At 50.3% G+C, this 20,391-nt stretch overlaps 1 protein-coding gene across 1 annotated transcript; it reads left to right on the forward strand.

Annotated features, from left to right (window-relative positions):
* Positions 1–1,704: 1,704 nt before the first annotated feature.
* On the forward strand, positions 1,705–18,786 carry CRCP (CGRP receptor component). Its single transcript, XM_076057692.1, has 6 exons — positions 1,705–1,836; positions 2,093–2,129; positions 8,271–8,372; positions 11,759–11,853; positions 15,032–15,089; positions 17,792–18,786. Exons 1-6 carry the CDS (start codon positions 1,829–1,831, stop codon positions 17,966–17,968), a joined length of 477 nt encoding a protein of 158 aa, XP_075913807.1. The 5' UTR covers positions 1,705–1,828; the 3' UTR covers positions 17,969–18,786.
* The last annotated feature ends 1,605 nt before the right edge of the window (positions 18,787–20,391 follow it).

Below are 20,391 nucleotides of genomic sequence, written 5' to 3' on the forward strand. Positions count from 1 at the left end.
GAATTGGAGGACTCCTTTGCTAAAGACACGTAGATAGAATTTTTAAAAAAATAAAATATACATTAAAAATGTAAGACCGCTTGTGTTGCGATTGAAATGTCGTGGGTTTTCTGCTTTTATTATTTTCAAATGATAAAGCATTTTTTACAATTTTTTATTTTTATTTTCTTGTATTTTCAATTTATTCGTTTAATTTTTTATTTTATTTTCGTATTTTTTATTTAATATATTTTTAGATATTTAGTTCTCTATCATCGTGACTTTACCGAAAGAACCAAGAATATGAATTCCTGCAGTCAAGAAAGTTTTAAGGCAAAAAGTTGAGGAGTCGTTATAAAGGTCCACACGACTTAAAAGCCACTGCTATCATTTGTGATGGGGCCAGTTCGCTTCCGAAAATGCGCTACAACATGCTCAGTCAGTGGACCTTACCTGGTAAAATAAAAGAGTTGATTTAAAGCTTTCGTGACTGCAGTAATTCATATTCTTAGTTTTTTCGGTAAAGTCACGTTGAAGAGAAACAACAAAATAACAAAATATATATATAAAACAATAAAAAAAAATTTTCACGACGTTTCGACCATAACTCAAACGGTCATCATCAGGTGTGTCGGTTTGCATAAATTTATTTTGAAAACGGCATATTTATTTATTTATATATATAAAAAATAACGTTTGCGTCACGCGCAACGATTGGCAGTTTGCCCAGGACTAGTCCATCTATTTTTTTAAAAGAGGAGGGGGGAGACGGAGGTTCTTTGTAAGCCATCTGGCTTCCATGAGAGATTCGTTCATGAGGCTATCCACATATACAAACACAGAGACAATTTCAACCGAGAAGATGGATTCTATCTTAGCAATCATTGGAAAGATTTGATAAATCATTTCAGTTCTTGATTGATTGTTCACGCTTACAGTGGCTTTCAGACAGCATACATAAAAACAAATTTCGTCTCCCCCCTCCTCTTTTCAAAAAATAGATGGACTAGTCCTGGGCAAACTGCCAATCGTTGCGCGTGACGCAAACGTTTTTTATATATATATAAATAAATAAATATGCCGTTTTCAAAATAAATTTATGCAAACCGACACACCTGATGATGACCGTTTGAGTTATGGTCGAAACGTCGTGAGAATTTTTTATTGTTTTATATATATTTTGTTATTTTGTTGTTTCTCTTCAACGTGACTTTACCGAAAAAACTAAGAATATAAAAGAGTTTCATAGTTGTGTAGTTTTTGTTGAATAATGCGGTAACACTTACCCGTACCTTTAGAAAAATGGCTGCCTTGCCTTTAGCAAGATGGCTGGCTTCCCTTAAGTAAGATGGCTGCATTCCCTTTAGCAAGATGGCTGGCTTACCTTTAGCAAGATGGCGAGCATCTCTTAAGCAAGATGGCTGCCTTCCCTTTAGAAATATGGCTGCATTTCCTTTAGCAAGATGGCTGGCTTACCTTTAGCAAGATGGCAAGATTCCCTTAAGCAAGATGGCTGCACTCCCTTTAGCAAGATGGCTGGCTTACTTTTAGCAAGATGGCGAGCATCCCTTAAGCAAGATGGCTGCCGTCACTTTAGCAAGATGGCTGTATTCCCTTTAGCAATATGTCTGCCTTCCCTTGAACAAGATTGTTGTCTTCCCGTACCAAAATGCCTTTAAGATGTCTACCTACCCGTACTAAGATGGCTGCTTCTCTCTAACAAGATGGGTGCCTCCCTGTACCAAGATGACTGCCTTCCCTTCCCAAGATGGTCGCCGCCCATTAGCGCCGCAACTCAGCACGTCCGTTTAATAGTAGGGGTTACAGCAAAGTTCAGCAAATTATTACAATGGAAGTGTAAGTACGCTTGCTTGCCATCGCTTCAGCTCTCAAACTCTTCAACTCACTTTCAAAATATATCGTTTTTAACGATGTCAAAAGTTTTGGCTTCGGCAACACCACGTAACCCCCCCCCCCCACACCGTTCTTGCCTAAGCGTTGCCCATGTTTAGTCGCCGCTGGGTGGCGGAGCGGTCAGGCTTCTAACCCTCACTAGGCCTCAGCACTAACTTTGCGTTATATTTTAATTTTATTTGTCCTTATTTCTGCACAGATTGGACGCTAATGCTGCCATGCTGAGCAATTATGAGGTAAAGTTTTCTGCTTTAATTAAATAATCGGCACACGCGTGCCCGTAGCAATCGTGAGTGAGTGGGTGGTGAGTGGTGAGTGAGTGGTGTAGTGAGTGAGTGGTGTGTGGTGAGTGAGTGTAGTGAGTGGTGTAGTGAGTGAGTGGTGTAGTGAGTGAGTGGTGTGTGGTGAGTGAGTGAGTGTGTGGTGTAGTGAGTGAGTGGTGTAGTGAGTGAGTGAGTGGTGTAGTGAGTGGTGAGTGAGTGAGTGGTGTAGTGAGTGGTGTAGTGAGTGAGTGGTGTGTGGTGAGTGAGTGGTGTAGTGAGTGAGTGGGTGGTGAGTGAGTGAGTGGTGAGTGTGTGAGTGGTGTGTGGTGAGTGAGTGGTGTAGTGAGTGGGTGGTGTGTGGTGAGTGAGTGGTGAGTGAGTGAGTGGTGAGTGTGTGAGTGAGTGGTGTGTGGTGAGTGAGTGAGTGGTGTGTGGTGAGTGAGTGAGTGAGTGGTGAGTGAGTGAGTGGTGTGTGGTGAGTGAGTGGTGAGTGGGTGGGTGGTGAGTGGAGAGTGAGTGGTGTAGTGAGTGAGTGGTGTGTGGTGAGTGAGTGGTGTGTGGTGAGCGAGTGAGTGTGTGGTGTAGTGAGTGTGTGAGTGAGTGGTGTGTGGTGAGTGAGTGGTGTAGTGAGTGGGTGGGTGGTGAGTGAGTGGTGTGTGGTGTAGTGAGTGAGTGTGTGGGTGAGTGGTGAGTGTGAGTGAGTGGTGTGTGGTGAGTGAGTGATGTAGTGAGTGAGTGGTGAGTGTGTGAGTGAGTGGTGTGTGGTGAGTGAGTGGTGTGTGGTGAGTGTGTGGTGAGTGAGTGAGTATGTGGTGAGTGTGTGAGTGGTGAGTGAGTGAGTGGTGAGTGTGTGAGTGTGTGGTGAGCGAGTGAGTGAGTGGTGAGTGAGTGGTGTGTGGTGAGTGAGTGGTGAGTGTGTGGTGAGCGAGTGAGTGAGTGGTGAGTGAGTGGTGTGTGGTGAGTGAGTGGTGTGTGAGTGGTGAGCGAGTGAGTGGTGAGTGTGTGGTGAGCGATTGTGTGAGTGAGTGTGAGTGAGTAAGGTGTGTGGTGAGTGAGTGGTGTGTGGTGAGCGAGTGAGTGGTGAGTGTGTGAGTGAGTGGTGAGTGAGTGGTGAGTGTGTGGTGAGTGTGTGAGTGAGTGAGTAAGGTGTGTGGTGAGTGAGTGGTGAGTGAGTGAGTGGTGTGTGGTGAGCGAGTGAGTGGTGTGTGGTGAGTGAGCGAGCGGTGAGTGAGTGGTGTGTGGTGAGCGAGTGAGTGTGTGAGTGAGTGGTGAGTGTGTGGTGAGCGAGTGAGTGAGTGGTGAGTGAGTTGTGAGTCGTGAGTGTGTGAGTGAGTGTGTGGTGAGTGAGTGTGTGGTGAGTGTGTGAGTGAGTGGTGAGTGGGTGGTGAGTGAGTGGGTGAGTGAGTGGTGTGGTGAGTGAGTGGTGAGTGTGTGAGTGAGTGGTGAGTGAGTGGTGTGTGGTGAGCGAGCGAGTGAGTGGTGTGTGGTGAGTGAGTGAGTTGTGAGTGAGTGGTGTGTGGTGAGCGAGTGAGTGAGTGGTGAGTGTGTGAGTGGTGAGTGAGTGGTGTGTGAGTGGTGTGTGGTGAGTGAGTGGTGGGTGATCAGTGAGTGGTGGGTGGTGAGTGAGTGGTGGGTGGTGAGTGAGTGGTGAGTGAATGAATGAGTGGTGAGTGATGAGTGGTGTAGTGTGTGAGTGAGTGAGTGGTGAGTGAGTGGGTGGGCGAGTGTGTGGGTGAGTGTGTGGGTGGGTGTGTGAGTGGGTGGGTGGGTGTGTGAGTGGGTGAGTGAGTGTATGGGTGACTGCTGAGTGAGTGGGTGAGTGTGTGAGTGGGTGAGTGTGTGGGTGAGTGGGTGAGTGAGTGGGTGGGTGAGTGTGTGGGTGTGTGAGTGGGTGGGTGTGTGAGTGGGTGAGTGAGTAGTGAGTGAGTGTGTGGGTGACTGCTGAGTGAGTGGGTGAGTGAGCGGTGAGTGACTGCTGAGTGAATGAGTAGGTGAGTAAGTCAAGGAGTGAGTGAGTGTGTGGGCAGGTGAGTGGTGAGTGTATGGCTGTATGAGTGTGTGTGAGCGAGTGAGTGAGTGAGTGGGTGAGTGAGTGTATGAGTGAGTGGGTGAGTGAGTGGTGAGTGAGTGGGTGGGCGAGTGTGTGGGTGAGTGTGTGGGTGGGTGTGTGAGTGGGTGGGTGGGTGTGTGAGTGGGTGAGTGAGTGTATGGGTGACTGCTGAGTGAGTGGGTGAGTGTGTGAGTGGGTGAGTGTGTGGGTGAGTGGGTGAGTGAGTGGGTGGGTGAGTGTGTGGGTGTGTGAGTGGGTGGGTGTGTGAGTGGGTGAGTGAGTAGTGAGTGAGTGTGTGGGTGACTGCTGAGTGAGTGGGTGAGTGAGCGGTGAGTGACTGCTGAGTGAATGAGTAGGTGAGTAAGTCAAGGAGTGAGTGAGTGTGTGGGCAGGTGAGTGGTGAGTGTATGGCTGTATGAGTGTGTGTGAGCGAGTGAGTGAGTGAGTGGGTGAGTGAGTGTATGAGTGAGTGGGTGAGTGAGTGAGTGGGTGAGTGAGTGGGTGAGTAAGTCTAGGAGCCAATAGGTGAGTGTGTGATTGGGTGGGTGAGTGGTGAGTGGGTGAGTGAGTCAAGGAGTGAGTGGATGAGTTTGTGGGTGAGTGAGTGGGTGAGTGAGTGGGTGAGTAAGTGAAGGAGCGAGTGGGTGAGTGTGTGGTGAGTGTGTGAATGGGTGAGTGTGTTGGTGAGTGGTGAGTGAGTGGGTGAGCGAGTGAGTGAGTGGATAAGTGAGTGGGTGAGTGAGTGGGTGAGTGTGTGGGTGAGTGAGTGATGAGTGAGTGGATGAGTGAGTGGGTGAGCGAGTGATTGAGTGGATGAGTGAGTGGGTGAGTGAGTGGGTGAGTGTGTGGGTGAGTGAGTGATGAGTGAGTGGATGAGTGAGTGGGTGAGCGAGTGATTGAGTGGATGAGTGAGTGGGTGAGTGAGTGCGTGAGTGTGTGGGTGAGTGAGTGGGTGGGTGAGTGAGTGGATGGGTGAGTGTGTGGGTGAGTGAGTGGGTGAGTGAGTGGTGAGTGGATGGGTGAGTGTGTGGGTGAGTGTGTGGGTGAGTGAGTGGTGAGTGAGTGGATGAGTGAGTGGGTGAGCGAGTGAGTGAGTGGGATGAGTGAGTTGGTGAACGAGTGAGTGAGTGGATGAGTGGGTGAGTGAGTGAGTGGGTGAGTGTGTGGGTGAGTGAGTGGTGAGTAGGTCAGTGTGTGGGTGAGTGAGTGGTGAGTGTGTGGGTGAGTGAGTGCGTGAGTGTGTGGGTGAGTGAGTGGGTGAGTGTGTGGGTGAGTGAGTGGGTGAGTGAGTGGATGGGTGAGTGTGTGGGTGAGTGTGTGGGTGAGTGAGTGGGTGAGTGAGTGGTGAGTGGATGGGTGAGTGTGTGGGTGAGTGTGTGGGTGAGTGTGTGGGTGAGTGAGTGGTGAGTGAGTGGATGAGTGAGTGGGTGAGCGAGTGAGTGAGTGGGATGAGTGAGTTGGTGAACGAGTGAGTGAGTGGATGAGTGGGTGAGTGAGTGAGTGGGTGAGTGTGTGGGTGAGTGAGTGGTGAGTAGGTCAGTGTGTGGGTGAGTGAGTGGTGAGTGTGTGAGTGAGTGGTGTGTGGTGAGTGAGTGGTGTGTGGTGAGCGAGTGAGTGTGTGGTGAGCGAGTGAGTGAGTGTGTGAGTGAGTGGTGAGTGAGTGAGTGGTGAGTGGATGGTGAGTGAGTGGGTGAGTGAGTGGTGTGGTGAGTGAGTGGTGAGTGTGTGAGTGAGTGTGTGGGTGAGTGAGTGGTGAGTGAGTGGCTGGTGATGATTGAGGCTGTTGAGGGTGAGCGTTGGTGAAGCTGACGGGAGTGCCCCCACCTCACCACCCTCACCCTCACCACCTCACCACCACCCTCACCACCACCTTCACCACCACCACCTCACCACCCTCACCACCCTCACCACCACCACCCTCACCACCCTCACCACCACCACCCTCACCACCCTCACCACCACCCTCACCACCACCCTCACCACCACCACCTCACCTCACCACCACCCTCACCACCACCCTCACCCCCCCTCACCTCACCACCACCTCACCACCACCCTCACCACCCTCACAACCACCCTCACCACCCTCACCCTCACCACCACCTCACCACCACCACCCTCACCACCCTCACCACCACCCTCACCACTACCTCACCACCACCCTCACCACCACCACCTCACCTCACCACCACCCTCACCACCACCCTCACCACCTCACCACCACCCTCACCACCACCCTCACCCCCCCTCACCTCACCACCACCTCACCACCACCCTCACCACCCTCACAACCACCCTCACCCTCACCACCACCTCACCACCACCACCCTCACCACCCTCACCACCACCCTCACCACCACCCTCACCACCCTCACCACCACCCTCACCACCACCACCACCCTCACCACCACCTCACCACCACCCTCACCACCACCCTCACCACCACCACCACCCTCACCACCACCTCACCACCACCCTCACAACCACCCTCACCCTCACCACCACCTCACCACCACCACCCTCACCACCCTCACCACCACCCTCACCACCACCCTCACCACCCTCACCACCACCCTCACCACCACCACCACCCTCACCACCACCTCACCACCACCCTCACCACCACCCTCACCCCCCCTCACCTCACCACCACCACCCTCACCACCCTCACTACCACCCTCACCACCACCCTCACCACCACCCTCACCACCACCCTCACCACCACCCTCACCACCCTCACCACCCTCACCACCACCCTCACCACCACCCTCACCACCCTCACCACCTCACCACCACCCTCACCACCACCCTCACCACCTCACCACCACCCTCACCACCTCACCACCACCCTCACCACCACCCTCACCACCCTCAACACCACCCTCACCACCTCACCTCACCACCACCCTCACCACCACCACCCTCACCACCACCTCACCACCACCTCACCTCACCACCACCCTCACCACCACCCTCACCACCACCCTCACCACCCTCACCACCACCCTCACCACCCTCACCACCACCCTCACCACCCTCACCACCACCCTCACCACCCTCACCACCACCCTCACCACCACCCTCACCACCACCCTCACCACCACCACCCTCACCACCCCCACCACCACCCTCACCCTCACCACCACCCTCACCACCCTCACCACCACCCTCACCACCCTCACCCCCACTACCCTCACCACCCTCACCACCACCTCACCACCTTACCACCACCCTCACCACCACCCTCACCACCTCACCTCACCACCACCCTCACCACCACCCTCACCACCACCCTCACCACCACCCTCACCACCACCTCACCTCACCACCACCCTCACCACCACCCTCACCACCCTCACCACCCTCACCACCACCACCCTCACCACCACCCTCACCACCCCCCTCACCACCACCCACACCACCACCCTCACCACCCTCACCACCACCCTCACCACCACCCTCACCACCACCCTCACCACCCTCACCACCACCCTCACCACCACCCTCACCACCCTCACCACCTCACCACCACCCTCACCACCACCCTCACCACCACCCTCACCACCTCACCACCACCCTCACCTCACCACCACCTTCACCACCACCCTCACCACCTCACCACCACCCTCACCACCACCCTCACCACCTCACCACCACCCTCACCACCACCCTCACCACCTCACCACCACCCTCACCACCCTCACCACCACCTCACCACCACCCTCACCACCCTCACCACCACCCTCACCACCACCACCCTCACCATCCTCACAACCACCCTCACCACCCTCACCCTCACCACCACCCTCACCACCCTCACCACCACCTCACCACCACCCTCACCACCACCACCACTTCACCACCACCACCACCTCACCACCACCCTCACCACCACCCCCACCACCACCTCACCTCACCACCACCCTCACCACCCTCACCACCACCCTCACCACCACCCTCACCACCCTCACCACCCTCACCACCACCACCCTCACCACCACCTCACCCTCACCCTCACCACCACCTCACCACCACCCTCACCACCACCACCCTCACCACCCCAGGTGTACCGCCTGCTGCTAGAGCTGGGTGGGGAGTCTCAGGGTCGGGGAGGATCTCGCAAGAGCGGCCCCGGGCAACAAAACCTCAACACCGTCGCCTATGAGGTGGGAGATGGGGATGGGGGTGGTGGTGATGGGGGTGGTGATGGGGATGGGGTGATGGGGGTGGTGATGGGGTGATGGTGATGGGGTGATGGGCATGGGGGTGGTGGTGATGGGGTGATGGGGGTGGTGATGGGGGTGGTGATGGGGTGATGGGGGTGGTGATGGGGTGATGGGGTGATGGGGGTGGTGATGGGGTGGTGGTGATGGGGGTGGTGGTGATGGGGATGGGGTGATGGGGGTGGTGATGGGGTGATGGTGATGGGGGTGGTGATGGGGTGATGGGGGTGGTGATGGAGTGATGGTGATGGGGGTGGTGATGGTGATGGGGTGATGGTGATGGGGTGATGGGGTGATGGTGATGGGGGTGGTGATGGGGTGATGGTGATGGGGATGGGGATGATGGGGTGATGGGGGTGGTGATGGGGTGATGGTGATGGGGGTGGTGATGGGGTGATGGTGATGGGGGTGATGGTGATGGGGTGATGGTGATGGGGGTGGTGATGGGGTGATGGGGGTGGTGATGGAGTGATGGTGATGGGGGTGGTGATGGTGATGGGGTGATGGTGATGGGGTGATGGGGTGATGGTGATGGGGGTGGTGATGGGGTGATGGTGATGGGGATGGGGATGATGGGGTGATGGGGGTGGTGATGGGGTGATGGTGATGGGGGTGGTGATGGGGTGATGGTGATGGGGGTGATGGTGATGGGGTGATGGTGATGGGGGTGGTGATGGGGTGATGGGGGTGGTGATGGAGTGATGGTGATGGGGGTGGTGATGGTGATGGGGTGATGGTGATGGGGTGATGGGGTGATGGTGATGGGGGTGGTGATGGGGTGATGGTGATGGGGATGGGGATGATGGGGTGATGGGGGTGGTGATGGGGTGATGGTGATGGGGGTGGTGATGGGGTGATGGTGATGGGGGTGATGGTGATGGGGTGATGGTGATGGGGGTGGTGATGGGGTGATGGGGGTGGTGATGGAGTGATGGTGATGGGGGTGGTGATGGTGATGGGGTGATGGTGATGGGGTGATGGGGTGATGGTGATGGGGGTGGTGATGGGGTGATGGTGATGGGGATGGGGATGATGGGGTGATGGGGGTGGTGATGGGGTGATGGTGATGGGGTGATGGTGATGGGGGTGATGGTGATGGGGTGATGGTGATGGGGTGATGGGGTGGTGATGGGGGTGGTGATGGGGGTGGTGATGGGGTGATGGTGATGGGGATGGGGATGATGGGGATGGTGATGGGGGTGATGGTGATGGGGGAGGTGATGGGGGTGGTGATGGGGTGATGGTGATGGGGGTGATGGTGATGGGGTGATGGTGATGGGGTGATGGGGTGATGGGGTGATGGTGATGGGGGTGGTGATGGGGTGATGGTGATGGGGATGGGGATGATGGGGTGATGGGGATGGTGATGGGGGTGATGGTGATGGGGGAGGTGATGGGGGTGGTGATGGGGTGATGTGATGGGGATGGTGATGGTGGAGGTGATGGGGGTGGTGATGGGGTGATGGTGATGGGAGTGATGGTGATGGGGATGATGGTGATGGGGGTGGTGATTGGGGTGGTGTTGGGATGATGGTGATGGGGGGGTGGTGATGGGATGATGGTGATGGGGATGGTGATGGGGGAGGTGATGGGGGTGTTGATGGGGTGATGTGATGGGGATGGTGATGGGGGTGTTGATGGGGTGATGTGATGGGGATGGTGATGGTGGAGGTGATGGGGGTGGTGATGGGGATGATGGTGATGGGAGTGATGGTGATGGGGTGATGGTGATGGGGTGATGATGGGAGTGATAGGGTGATGGTGATGGGGATGATGGTGATGGGGTGATGGGGTGATGGTGATGGGGGTGGTGATGGGGTGATGGGGATGGTGATGGGGGTGATGGTGATGGGGATGATGGTGATGGGGTGATGGTGATGGGGGTGGTGATGGGATGATGGTGATGGGGGGGGTGGGTGGTGATGGGGATGGTGATGGGGGAGGTGATGGGGTGATGTGATGGGGTGATGTGATGGGGATAGTGATAGGGGAGGTGATGAGGGTGGTGATGGGGGTGATAGTGATGGGAGTGATGGTGAGGGGGGTGATGGTGATGGGGATGGTGATGGTGATGGTGGAGGTGATGGGGTGGTGATGGGGTGATGGTGATTTTGACCATGTAGATGATGTAGATGATGATGTTGTCGATGATGTTGATGGTGATGTTGATGGTGATGTTGATGATGTAGATGATGTTGTTGGTGATGATGTAGATGTTGATGGAGGTGATGTTGGTGATGATGTTGATGATGATGTTGGTGATGATGTAGATGATGATGTTAATGTTGTTGGCGATGATTTTGGTGATGATGTTAATGTTGATGTTGATGATGTTGGTGATGATGTTGATGGTGATGATGGTGATGATGATGTAGATGTTGATGGTGGTGATGTTTGTGATGTTGATGATGTTGGTGATGATGATGGTGGTGATGATGTAGATGATGTTGGTGATGATGGTGATGATGTTGATGATGTTGGTGAAGATGTAGATGATTATGTTAATGTTGATGGTGATGTTGGTGATGATGTTGTTGGTGATGATGTTGATGATGATGGTGGTGATGTTGGTGATGTTGATGATGTAGATGATGATGATGTTGGTGGTGATGATGTTGATGATGTAGATGATGATGTAGATGGTGATGATGTTGGTGATGATGTAGATGATGATGTTAATGTTGATGGTGATGTTGGTGATGATGTTGGTGATGATGTTGGTGATGATGTTGATGATGATGTAAATGTTGATGGTGATGTTGGTGGTGATGTTGGTGATGATGTTGGTGATGATGTTGGTGATGATGTTGATGATGTAGATGTTGATGTAGATTATGATGTTGATGTTGTTGGTGATGATGTTGGTGATGATGGTAATGTTGATGGTGATGTTGGTGATGATGTAGATGATTATGTTGATGTAGATGATGATGTTGATGTAGATGATGATGTTGATGGTGATGATGTTGATGATGATGATGTTGGTGAAGATGTAGATGATGTTAATGTTGATGGTGATGTTGGTGATGATGATGTTGGTGATGATGATGTTGTTGGTGATGATGTTGTTGGTGATGATGTTGATGGTGATGATGTTGATGATTTAAATGATGTTGATGGTGATGTAGATGATGTAGATGATGTTGATGATGTAGATGATGTTGATGATGTTTATGATGTAGATGATGTAGATGATGTTGATGATGTAGATGTTGATGATGTAGATGATGTTGATGATGTTGATGATGTAGATGATGTTGATGATGTTTATGATGTAGATGATGTAGATGATGTAGATGTTGATGATGTAGATGATGTTGATGATGTAGATGATGAAGTATCTGTCCGGGACTCCATGCAAGCAGCAGAGTGAGGAGGTGGTGACATCGTTTCTGACGAAGATGATGTCCCATCAGCTCGCAAAGTAACATCACCAACATCATCAACATCACCAACATCACCAACATCATCAACATCACCATCACCTACATCATCAACATCATCAACATCACCTGCATCATCAACATCACCATCACCTACATCATCAACATCACCTACATCATCAACATCATCACCATCACCTACATCACCATCACCAACATCACCAACATCACCTACATCAACATCATCAACATCACCATCATCACCATCACCTACATCATCACCATCATCACCATCACCTACATCAACATCATCAACATCACCAACATCACCATCACCTACATCATCAACATCACCATCACCTACATCACCATCACCAACATCACCATCACCAACATCACCATCATCAACATCACCATCATATACAACATCACCAACATCATCAACATCATCATCCCCTACATCACGTACATCATCATCATCATCATCTACAGCAACATCACCATCATCATCTACAGCAACATCACCATCATCACCAACATCAACATCACCAACATCACCATCATCACCATCATCAACATCACCATCATCACCATCATCATCTACAGCAACATCACCATCATCACCATCATCATCTACAGCAACATCACCATCATCACCAACATCACCATCACCTACATCAACACCGTCACCATCATCAACATCGTCACCATCATCATCTGAGTGAGTGGTGAGCTGATTGGTGAGTGAGCTGAGTGGTGAGTGAGCTGTTGGTGAGCTGAGTGGTGAGCTGATTGGTGAGTGAGCTGAGTGGTGAGTGAGCTGAGTGGTGAGTGAGCTGAGTGGTGAGCTGAGTGGTGAGTGAGCTGAGTGGTGAGCTGGGTGGTGAGTGAGCTGTTGGTGAGCTGAGTGGTGAGCTGATTGGTGAGTTAGTTGAGTAGTGAATGAGCTGAGTGGTGAGTGGTGAGCTGAATGGTGAGTGGTGAGCTGAGTGGTGAGTGAGCTGAGTGGTGAGCTGAGTGGTGAGTGAGCTGAGTGGTGAGTTGAGTGGTGAGTGAGCTGAGTGGTGAGTGAGCTGATTGGTGAGCTGGGTGTTGAGTGAGCTGAGTGGTGAGTGAGCTGATTGGTGAGCTGAGTGGTGAGTGAGCTGATTGGTGAGCTGGGTGTTGAGTGAGCTGAGTGGTGAGTGAGCTGAGTGGTGAGCTGAGTGGTGAGCTGTGTGGTGAGTGAGTTGAGTGGTGAGTGAGCTGTTGGTGAGCTGAGTGGTGAGCTGAGTGAGTGGTGAGTGAGCTGAGTGGTGAGCTGAGTGGTGAGTGAGCTGAGTGGTGAGTGAGCTGAGTGGTGAGTGAGGTGAGTGGTGAGCTGAGTGCTGAGCTGAGTGCTGAGCTGAGTGGTGAGTGAGCTGAGTGGTGAGCTGAGTGGTGAGTGAGCTGAGTGGTGAGCTGAGTGGTGAGTGAGCTGAGTGGTGAGTGAGCTGGGTGGTGAGCTGGGTGGTGAGCTGAGTGGTGAGTGTGCTGAGTGGTGAGTTGAGTGGTGAGTGAGCTGAGTGGTGAGCTGAGTGGTGAGTGAGCTGAGTGGTGAGTGAGCTGGGTGGTGAGCTGGGTGGTGAGCTGAGTGGTGAGTGAGCTGAGTGGTGAGTGAGCTGAGTGGTGAGCTGAGTGGTGAGTGAGCTGAGTGGTGAGCTGAGTGGTGAGCTGAGTGGTGAGTGAGCTGAGTGGTGAGTTGAGTGGTGAGTGAGCTGAGTGGTGAGCTGAGTGGTGAGTGAGCTGAGTGGTGAGTGAGCTGAGTGGTGAGTTGAGTGGTGAGTGAGCTGAGTGGTGAGTTGAATGGTGAGTGAGCTGATTAGTGAGCTGAGTGGTGAGTGAGCTGAGTGGTGAGTGATCTGAGTGGTGAGCTGAGTGGTGAGTTGAGTGGTGAGTTGAGTGGTGAGTGAGCCGAGTGGTGAGCTGAGGGGTGAGTGAGCTGAGTGGTGGGTGAGCTGAGTGGTGAGCTGAGTGGTGAGTGAGCTGAGTGGTGAGTGAGCTGAGTGGTGAGCTGAGTGGTGAGTGAGCTGAGTGGTGAGCTGAGTGGTGAGCTGAGTGGTGAGCTGAGTGGTGAGCTGAGTGGTGAGTGAGCTGTCTAGTGAGCTGAGTGGTGAGCTGAGTGGTGAGTGAGTTGAGTGGTGAGTGAGTTGTCTGGTGAGCTGAGTGGTGAGCTGAGTGGTGAGTGAGCTGAGTGGTGAGTAAGCTGAGTGGTGAGTGAGCTGAGTGGTGAGTGAGTTGAGTGGTGAGTGAGCTGAGTGGTGAGCTGAGTGGTGAGCTTAGTGGTGAGTGAGCTGAGTGGTGAGTGAGCTGAGTGGTGAGTGAGCTGAGTGGTGAGCTTAGTGGTGAGTGAGCTGAGTGGTGAGTGAGCTGAGTGGTGAGTGAGCTGAGTGGTGAGCTGAGTGGTGAGCTGAGTGGTGAGCTTAGTGGTGAGTGAGCTGAGTGGTGAGTGAGCTGAGTGGTGAGTGAGTGGTGAGCTGAGTGCTGAGTGAGTTGAGTGGTGAGCTGAGCGGTGAGCTGAGTGGTGAGCTGAGTGGTGAGTGAGCTGTTTGGTGAGCTGAGTGGTGAGCTGAGTGGTGAGTGAGCTGAGTTCTGAGCTGATTGGTGAGCTGAGTGGTGAGTGGGCTGAGTGGTGAGCTGAGTGGTGAGTGAGCTGAGTGGTGAGTGAGCTGAGTGGTGAGCTGAGTGGTGAGTGAGCTGAGTGGTGAGCTGAGTGGTGAGCTGAGTGGTGAGTGAGCTGAGTGGTGAGTGAGCTGAGTGGTGAGTGAGCTGAGTGGTGAGCTGAGTGGTGAGTGAGCTGAGTGGTGAGCTGAGTGGTGAGTAAGCTGAGTGGTGAGTGAGCTGAGTGGTGAGCTGAGTGGTGAGCTGAGTGGTGAGTGAGCTGAGTGGTGAGTGAGCTGAGTGGTGAGTTGAGTGGTGAGTGAGCTGAGTGGTGAGTGAGCTGAGTGGTGAGTTGAGTGGTGAGTGAGCTGAGTGGTGAGCTGAGTGGTGAGCTGAGTGGCGAGTGAGCTGAGTGGTGAGTGAGCTGAGTGGTGAGTGAGCTGAGTGGTGAGTGAGCTGAGTGGTGAGTTGAGTGGTGAGTGAGCTGAATGGTGAGCTGAGTGGTGAGTGAGCTGATTGGTGAGCTGAGTGGTGAGTGAGCTGATTGGTGAGCTGAGTGGTGAGCTGAGTGGTGAGCTGAGTGACGTTTTTTTGTTTCAGGGCAGAGAAACTTCAACTCCTAAACCATCGACCAGCATCAGCGGTGGAGATACAGCTGGTGAGTGGTGAGTGGGGGTGGTGAGTGGTGAGTGGGGCTGGTGAGTGATGAGTGAGGGTGGTGAGTGGGGGTGGTGAGTGGTGAGTGGGGGTGGTGAGTGGTGAGTGGGGGTGGTGAGTGGTGAGTGGGGGTGGTGAGTGGTGAGTGGGGGTGGTGAGTGGTGAGTGGGGGTGGTGAGTGGTGAGTGGGGGTGGTGAGTGGGGGTGGTGAGTGGTGAGTGGGGCTGGTGAGTGGTGAGTGGGGCTGGTGAGTGGTGAGTGGGGGTGGTGAGTGGTGAGTGGGGGTGGTGAGTGGTGAGTGGGGGTGGTGAGTGGTGAGTGGGGGTGGTGAGTGGTGAGTGGGGGTGGTGAGTGGTGAGTGGGGGTGGTGAGTGGGGCTGGTGAGTGGTGAGTGGGGGTGGTGAGTGGTGAGTGGGAGTGGTGAGTGGGGGTGGTGAGTGGGGGGTCGTGAGTGGTGAGTGGGGGTGGTGAGTGGTGGGTGGTGAGTGGGGGTGGTGAGTGGTGAGTGGGGGTGGTGAGTGGGGCTGGTGAGTGGTGAGTGGGGGTGGTGAGTGGTGAGTGGGGGTGGTGAGTGGTGAGTGGGAGTGGTGAGTGGGGGTGGTGAGTGGTGAGTGGGGGGTCGTGAGTGGTGAGTGGGGGTGGTGAGTGGTGATTGGTGAGTGGGGGTGGTGAGTGGGGCTGGTGAGTGGTGAGTGGGGCTGGTTAGTGGTGAGCGTGGTGAGTGGTGAGTGGGGGTGGTGAGTGGTGAGTGAGGATGGTGAGTGGTGAGTGGGGCTGGTTAGTGGTGAGCGTGGTGAGTGGTGAGTGGGGGTGGTGAGTGGTGAGTGGGGCTGGTGAGTGGTGAGTGGGGGTGGTGAGTGGTGAGTTGGGGTGGTGAGTGGTGAGTGGGGGTGGTGAGTGGTGAGTTGGGGTGGTGAGTGGGATGGTGAGTGGTGATTGGGGGTGGTGAGTGGTGAGTGGTGAGTGAGGGTGGTGAGTGGTGAGTGGGGGTGGTAAGTGGTGAGTGGGGGTGGTGAGTGGGGGTGGTGAGTGGTGAGTGGTGAGTGCGGGTGGTGAGTGGTGAGTGGGGCTGGTGAGTGGTGAGTTGGGGTGGTGAGTGGTGAGTGGTGAGTGAGGGTGGTAAGTGGTGAGTGGGGCTGGTGAGTTGGGGTGGTGAGTGGTGAGTGAGGGTGGTGAGTGGTGAGTGGTGCTGGTGAGTTGGGGTGGTGAGTGGTGAGTGAGGGTGGTGAGTGAGGGTGGTGAGTGGTGAGTGAGGGTGGTGAGTGAGGGTGGTGAGTGGTGAGTGGGGGTGGTGAGTGTGGCTGGTGAGTGGTGAGTGGGGCTGGTGAGTGGTGAGTGGTGAGTGGGGTTGGTGAGTGGTGAGTGAGGGTGGTGAGTGGTGAGTGTGGCTGGTGAGTGGTGCTGGTGAGTGGTGAGTGGGGGTAGTGAGTGGTGAGTGGTGCTGGTGAGTGGTGAGTGGGGGTGGTGAGTGGTGAGTGTGGCTGGTGAGTGGTGAGTGGAAGTGGTGAGTGAGGGTGGTGAGTGGTGAGTGAGGATGGTGAGTGGTGAGTGGGGCTGGTGAGTGGTGAGTGGGGCTGGTGAGTGGTGAGTGGTGAGTGAGGGTGGTGAGTGGTGAGTGGGGGTGGTGAGTGGTGAGTGGTGAGTGGGGGTGGTGAGTGGTGAGCGGGGCTGGTGAGTGGTGAGTGGGGCTGGTGATTGGGGGTGGTGAGTGGTGAGTGAGGGTGGTGAGTGGTGAGTGGGGGTGGTGAGTGGTGAGTGGGGCTGGTGAGTGGTGAGTGGGGCTGGTGAGTGGTGAGTGGTGAGTGAGGGTGGTGAGTGGTGAGTGGGGGTGGTGAGTGGTGAGTGGTGAGTGGGGGTGGTGAGTGGTGAGCGGGGCTGGTGAGTGGTGAGTGGGGCTGGTGATTGGGGGTGGTGAGTGGTGAGTGAGGGTGGTGAGTGGTGAGTGGTGAGTGGGGGTGGTGAGTGGTGAGTGGGGGTGGTGAGTGGTGAGTGGTGAGTGGAAGTGGTGAGTGAGGGTGGTGAGTGGTGAGTGGGGCTGGTGAGTGAGGGTGGTGAGTGGTGAGTGAGGGTGGTGAGTGGTGAGTGGGGCTGGTGAGTGCGGCTGGTGAGTGGTGAGTGAGGGTGGTGATGTTGATGTAGGTGTTGTTGTTGATGTTGTTGCTTATGTTGGTGATGTTGTTGATGTTGTTGTTGTTGATGATGTTGTTGTTGATGATGTTGTTGATGTTGTTGTTGATGATGATGTTGTTGATGATGATGATGTTGTTGTTGATGTTGTTGATGATGTTGTTGTTGATGGTGTTGATGATGTTGTTGATGATGTTGATGATGTTGTTGTTGATGATGTTGTTGTTGATGTTGTTGATGATGTTGATGATGTTGATGTTGTTGATGTTGTTGTTGTAGATGGTGTTGATGATGATGTTGTTGTTGTTGATGATGTTGTTGTTGATGATGTTGTTGATGTTGTTGTTGATGATGATGTTGTTGTTGTTGTTGATGTTGTTGATGATGTTGTTGTTGATGGTGTTGATGATGTTGTTGATGATGTTGATGATGTTGATGTTGTTGTTGTAGATGGTGTTGATGATGATGTTGTTGTTGTTGTTGATGATGTTGTTGTTGTTGATGATGTTGTTGATGATGTTGATGTTGTTGTTGTTGTAGATGGTGTTGATGATGATGATGATGTTGTTGTTGTAGATGGTGGAGGAGAGTGAGGAGCGACTCAGTGAGGAGCAAGTCGATCAGCTGCTCCGTGACGTCACCTCCACCCTGCCCCCCGACCCCGACGCCGAGGGGGAGGAGCCCCCTGGCGAGGGGGAGGAGCCCCTTGGCGAGGGGGAGGAGCCTGATGTGGAAGAGGAGGGGCCGGAATGAAGGGGGGGGGGGGCACGGAATAAACTGGAGGGGCCTGGGCCGGAAGGGGAGGGGCTGGAGGAAAGGGGAGGGGTCTGGGCCGATAGAGGAGGGGCAAGGAATAAAGGGGGAGGGGCCTGAAACAAAAGTGGAGGGGGGAGGGGCCTGTGATAGAAGGGGAGGGGTAAAAAAAAGGGGGGGAGGGACCTGTGCTGGAAGGGGAGGAGTCTGAATAAAGGGGAGGTGCATTTGATTAAAAAAGGGAGGGGCTAACTGCAGGGGGAGGGGCCTTGGCTGGACTAAGGAGGGGGCTGAATGTGGGGGGAGGAGTCTGTGCCCGACGGGGCGGGGCCTGAGCCCGACGGGGCGGGGCCTGGGCCAGAATGGGAGGTTCGTAGTGAAGGGGGCGTGGTCTTCGCGAAATGGGGAGGGGTCATGTGAGGAGGGGGAGGAGTTCCCAAGTGGAGGTTCTGTATAGGCTAAATTTTTATTTAAATCTTTCGTGACTGCAGGGATTCATATTCTTGGTTCTTTCGGTAAAGTCACCATGTAGAAGGGAAACAATAAAATAATAAAAATATAAAACAATACAATTATTATTCTTGGTTCTTTCGGTAAAGTCACCACCACGTAGAAGGGAAACAATAAAATAATAAAAATATAAAACAATAAAATTAGTATTCTTGGTTCTTTCGGTAAAGTCGCCACCACCACGTAGAAGGGAAACAATAAAATAATAAAAATATAAAACAATAAAATTATTATTCTTGGTTCTTTCGGTAAAGTCACCACCACGTAGAAGGGAAACAATAAAATAATAAAAATATAAAACAATAAAATTATTATTCTTGGTTCTTTCGGTAAAGTCGCCACCACCACGTAGAAGGGAAACAATAAAATAATAAAAATATAAAACAATAAAATTATTATTCTTGGTTCTTTCGGTAAAGTCACGTAGAAGGGAAACAATAAAATAATAAAAATATAAAACAATAAAATAATAAAAATATAAAATAATAAAAATATAAAACAATAAAATAATAAAAATATAAAACAATAAAATAATACAAATATAAAACAATAAAATAATAAAAATATTAAACAGTAAAATAATAAAAATATAAAACAATAAAATAATAAAAATATAAAATAATAAAAGTATAAAATAATAAAAAAAATACAACACTAAAATCATAGAACAATAAAATAATAAAAATATAAAACAATAAAATAATAAAAATATAAAACAGTAAAATAATAAAAATATAAACCAGTAAAATAATAAAAATATAAAACAATAAAATAATAAAAAATATAAAACAATTAACTAATAAAACTATAAAACAATAAAATAATAAAAATATAAAACAATAAAATAATAGAAATATAAAACAATAAAATAATAAAAATATAAACCAATAAAATAATAGAAATATAAAACAATAAAATTATAAAACAATAAAATAATCAAGATATAAAACAATAAAATAATTAAGATATAAAACAATAAAATAATAAAAATATAAAACAATAAAATTCTCACGACGTTTCTACTGCGACACAAAGCAGCAATCATCAAGAATAAAATAATAAAAATATAAAGCAATAAAATAATAAAAAATATAAAACAATAAAATAATAAAAATATAAAATAATAAAAATATAAAACAATAAAATAATTAAGATATAAACCAATAAAATAATAAAAATATAAAACAATAAAATTCTCACGACGTTTCTACTGCGACACAAAGCAGCAATCATCAAGAATAAAATAATAAAAATATAAAACAATAAAATAATAAAAAATATAAAACAATAAAAATATAAAACTATAAAATAATAAAAATATAAAACAATTAAGATATAAAATAATAAAAATATAAAACAATAAAATTCTCACGACGTTTCTACTGCGACACAAAGCAGCAATCATCAAGAATAAAATAATAAAAATATAAAACAATAAAATAATAAAAAATATAAAACAATAAAAATATAAAACTATAAAATAATAAAAATATAAAACAATTAAGATATAAAATAATAAAAATATAAAACAATAAAATAATAAAAGATATAAAACAATAAAAATATAAAACTATAAAATAATAAAAATATAAAACAATTAAGATATAAAACAATAAAATAATAAAAATATAAAACAATAAAATTCTCACGACGTTTCTACTGCGACACAAAGCAGCAATCATCAAGAATAAAATAATAAAAATATAAAACAATAAAATAATAAAAAATATAAAACAATAAAAATATAAAACTATAAAATAATAAAAATATAAAACAATTAAGATATAAAATAATAAAAATATAAAACAATAAAATAATAAAAGATATAAAACAATAAAAATATAAAACTATAAAATAATAAAAATATAAAACAATTAAGATATAAAACAATAAAATAATAAAAATATAAAACA

Source organism: Petromyzon marinus, chromosome 84 (assembly GCF_048934315.1).
Source record: "Petromyzon marinus isolate PM22_M1 ecotype Great Lakes invasive population chromosome 84, UKy_Petmar_22M1.pri1.0, whole genome shotgun sequence".
NCBI lineage: Eukaryota > Metazoa > Chordata > Hyperoartia > Petromyzontiformes > Petromyzontidae > Petromyzon > Petromyzon marinus.

Bases quoted from the DNA above. Each gene is read 5' to 3' on its own strand.
- CRCP (XM_076057692.1), top strand. The intron at 8,373-11,758 runs GTGGGAGATGGG...TTGATGATGTAG, and splicing joins TCAACACCGTCGCCTATGAG to ATGATGAAGTATCTGTCCGG. The intron at 15,090-17,791 runs GTGAGTGGTGAG...TTGTTGTTGTAG, and splicing joins CAGCGGTGGAGATACAGCTG to ATGGTGGAGGAGAGTGAGGA.